General features: G+C 33.3%; 1 protein-coding gene across 1 annotated transcript in view; it reads right to left on the bottom strand.

Annotated features, from left to right (window-relative positions):
- Nucleotides 1-1,222: 1,222 nt before the first annotated feature.
- Nucleotides 1,223-3,765, bottom strand: part of LOC117177367 (signal peptidase complex catalytic subunit SEC11A) — an 89,157-nt gene continuing 86,614 nt past the window's right edge. Inside the window, exon 4 of the mRNA XM_033368008.1 lies at nucleotides 1,223-1,549. Coding sequence (XP_033223899.1) covers nucleotides 1,315-1,549 — 235 coding nt within the window. The 3' untranslated portion in view covers nucleotides 1,223-1,314. The remainder of the gene's footprint in view (nucleotides 1,550-3,765) is intronic.

Genomic DNA, 3,765 nt, shown 5'->3' with positions numbered 1-3,765 from the left:
AAGGAGACTATGTAGAAAAATAATCAATAGTATTTTTGTATTGTTTTATAAATAAATAAATATTAAAAAAGAATTCCGGTTAATATTTTATTCACCCTCGTACTATACTGCAATACAGCGATAGAATAAGACGACGCTCTTTCCTGAAAACACGAGCCAATAATAGTTGCAAGACAACACTGGATGGGGTTAGCGGAGAATGACGCCCTTAAATAAAAACAAGTTTTCTTTCAAATTAAAAATCGAAAGCTGGGCAGCTGGGTTTTATATTATGCACAAAAATGTTATATTTTGTTACACTTTCGCAATTTGGAAATTAAATTTCGAAATCAAAACAAAATCATTTCATAAATTTATTAAATTAACAAGTTCTAAAAATCTGTCTAATTATTGTAACTAGGTATAAATTTTTTTAAACATAGGTCGTAACTCAAATAATTGATCCGCACGAAATCAAAATTGAACATTTTATTCTAATAGAATAAATTTCCGTTATTCAACAATAAAGCCATAATATGAATAAATTACAGTTACGGACATATTCTGCAATTGGCCTTGTAGCTAGTTACAGGGTCTCTAAATGTAAACAATCAGAGCTGTGTGAACCATATACAATTGGAATACATAATATTACGCAATATAAGCGCTTAAGTACCCGCGCACTGCCTCTTTAGCCACTACGCTGCTTATCGTTACGCATGGTTGAGCAAGCCTTTCTCGATCCCGCTGGCTCATCTCTCGATATGAAACTGCGGGGCCATCAATTCTAAGAATTAGTAAATCCGAGGGAACTAATTCCATATCCCAGTATACAATTTCATGATACTTTTTGCAGCTTGAAAGCAAACATCTTCAAAATGTATAACTGATTAGATGTTTGATATTAACGGAAATCATTTTAACCTTGAATCTCATAATCGAAAAGTGATGAATTGTCCGACGTGTCAGAATTGTCACGTCTCTGATTTAAATTCATTGCCATTCGTGATAAATTCGATGCCTGGGTACCTTAGTATACAAGTGAAAGTATTATTCATTATGGACTCTATTATTTTTCTTACACACTTTTTTCAATTTGTGGGAAAATAAATAGACAGCGCAGTAAAAATAAAACTTTTTATACTTGCCTCAGAAAATTATCCTCTTAATGTCTTTAAAATATATGGATAATGGAGTTAAATTGAATGTTTGGTGATGATTGTTTAAATGAAGGAAATTTGCATACGAGTGAAAGATATTGTTTTATTGCAGTAAAATTGGTTCCGAGAATATTTTAGCAACTTATTTGTTTAAAAACCTAACAATACAAACATTTTACTCTCTATGAATTAATACATAAAGACCAAGGAATGCTAATATAGCATATTTGAATTTTGGATACTCATTCATGTATATTGTGACCATGCCTACGTATGGTAGGAAACCTCGTGCTCTTCCAACCACATCTTTATGGTTTAACCAGTGTTGACCTGGTGCATATAGGCCTCTGTCGTCCACTGAATTATTATCGCCTTTAGTTAGAAACTTCACAGTATTGTTTTCTTCGCTTCTGGAAATATAAAATTAGAATTTTAATTTAAAGGTGTTGATGAAAAATGATACTAAAGCATATAGGCCTTCTCTCTGAAATTATCACGAACATAAAAAATAAGAAATAGATATTTACAGATTCGCTAACTTGCTTAGAATAGCACATTGTGTATCGAGGGCGCAGAGAAGGACAAAATAGCCGTACGTCCTTGATACAAACTAGGGTGGCCCAAAAAATGACATTTGAGAAATTTCAACGGGCATGTTGACCAAATCGTTCTCTTAGGCAAATAAATTTACCCATGTTTTTTCATTTGCAAAAAAAGTTTTTTTAGCCGTTGCTCCGAGACTTCAAAGTTTCCTGATTTAAAGTGGAGAAGTCCTAACACCAGGTACAGGTTCGACCCAGAGAGCAACTATAGATTTATTAACTTATTCGTACTCTGCCATTCAACTCATTTACCGACCGTAACTTGGGGCCGCAACAAATACGGTGCCAAATGAGAGGCCCAACCGAGAGACAACTATTTCTGCAGCTGTCCATCTGCAGTCCTTTTTAGCTAGTGTTCAACTTATATGTGTCCTTTTTCATACGCTTTTCTTACTCTTTTCTGAATTCAATTGAACGTTTATTTATTTTTTATTTATTTATTAATTTTTGTTAGAAATCTGTTCTCAATAGTTTCAAACATTTTTCTTTAAAATATCAAGTTATATAAGAATATCCGAGGCTCACAATGTGCCTCAAAATATTGCCATTTTGTGCGATTTTTGATATGCATGAAACTTTTGCATAACATTTCTGATATATGAAAATGTGATAAATGCAATACTCGCTGATAAGTGATCAAGCATATAAGAGTTAAAATAAATTAACTTATAATTTCCTGACCAAAATCGAAGAAGTAAAAATTGGAATCATTTTACATGTTAAACTCGATAAGACATAAAAATGGCTGGAGCTAAAACATTTTTTTTGCAAATAAAAGAACATGGGTAAGTTTATTTGCACGAGACAAGGATTTGGTCAAAATGCCCGTTGAAATATCTAAAATATCATTTTTTGGGCCACCCTAATACGCACGATTCTTTTTATCCTACCCTCCATGAAAACAAGAATGTGAAGCAAATAAAGGATGTTTGGTGTTCTTGACAATTTTAAATTGTAAGTGAAACTTTTTATAAGATGTTTCATCAAGGGATAATTATTGTGACGAATTGCAATCTTTGAAGATTGGTGAAGTCCCGTTTAAAAAGAAATTTAAGTTCACATGTACAACGACCGGCTAAAAGAACGATTTCATGAAATGGATGAACAGTGCGCACATTCTAAATAATTTTCAGTGAAATATGGTACTTAAAGAAACCTTTTTGTTTACATCCTTTTTTCAGAATTTTTATTTTGCACATATATCGAAAAACTGAAGGGAAAATAAAAAATTGTATGCAGGTAAACCTTCCTCAAGCCACAAAGAATATTTGCGTCCAACTGCAGACTCCTATGTATTTTGATATGTGAGAACACTGAATATAATTTTTTTTACATAAACCATAAATTTTCACATTATAAATTATGGGAAATTTCATTAATTCATTAATTCATTTCAATTTTATGAAATTTTAAATTAATTTAGAGATTACAGAATAAAGAGCAGAAGCGGTTCTAATACAGTAACTCCATTGCGAGAGCTAGATTTAGGATTTCTAATTTTAAGGACATATTCTGTTCATTTCCTTTAATTTTTTTTGTAACGACCCGAATTCATGGAGACGTCATTAGACTTCTTTCGACTTCAAGACTAATTTGACCCTACTCGAGACTATTATAAAAATAATCAGGATCCTTCGAGACACATTTCAAGCAATTTAAATTCATTCAAATAGCCATCCATGCACGGCGCCTTTTCCCCGCTACGCTGCTGATATTTTCCATGCACAAGTGGCTACCGTCGGTCACCCCGCGAGCTAAAAATCTGTGTGAACCAGTTGTTCTAAGAAGGCCGAGACCGGGGAAACAGAAACCAAGAGTTTGGTGTAAATCTACAAGTAACTTAAAATCCTAAACGACTCGGTATAGAACACATTCTGCATTGGCCAGACAGAGTAAGTATAGTTTCCAACAACACGCCTCCTTACAGCCCAGTTTCACTTAAAAGAGCAGGCTAAAGTTTTCACCCTAAAAGTTATATTTTGAGCATGTCTTCCAGTGGCGTAGCCAATGAAGGGGTTTTCGGT

The sequence above is a fragment of the Belonocnema kinseyi genome, chromosome 7 (assembly GCF_010883055.1).
Source record: "Belonocnema kinseyi isolate 2016_QV_RU_SX_M_011 chromosome 7, B_treatae_v1, whole genome shotgun sequence".
Lineage (NCBI taxonomy): Eukaryota > Metazoa > Arthropoda > Insecta > Hymenoptera > Cynipidae > Belonocnema > Belonocnema kinseyi.
This window is presented reverse-complemented; position numbering and strand designations above follow the sequence as displayed.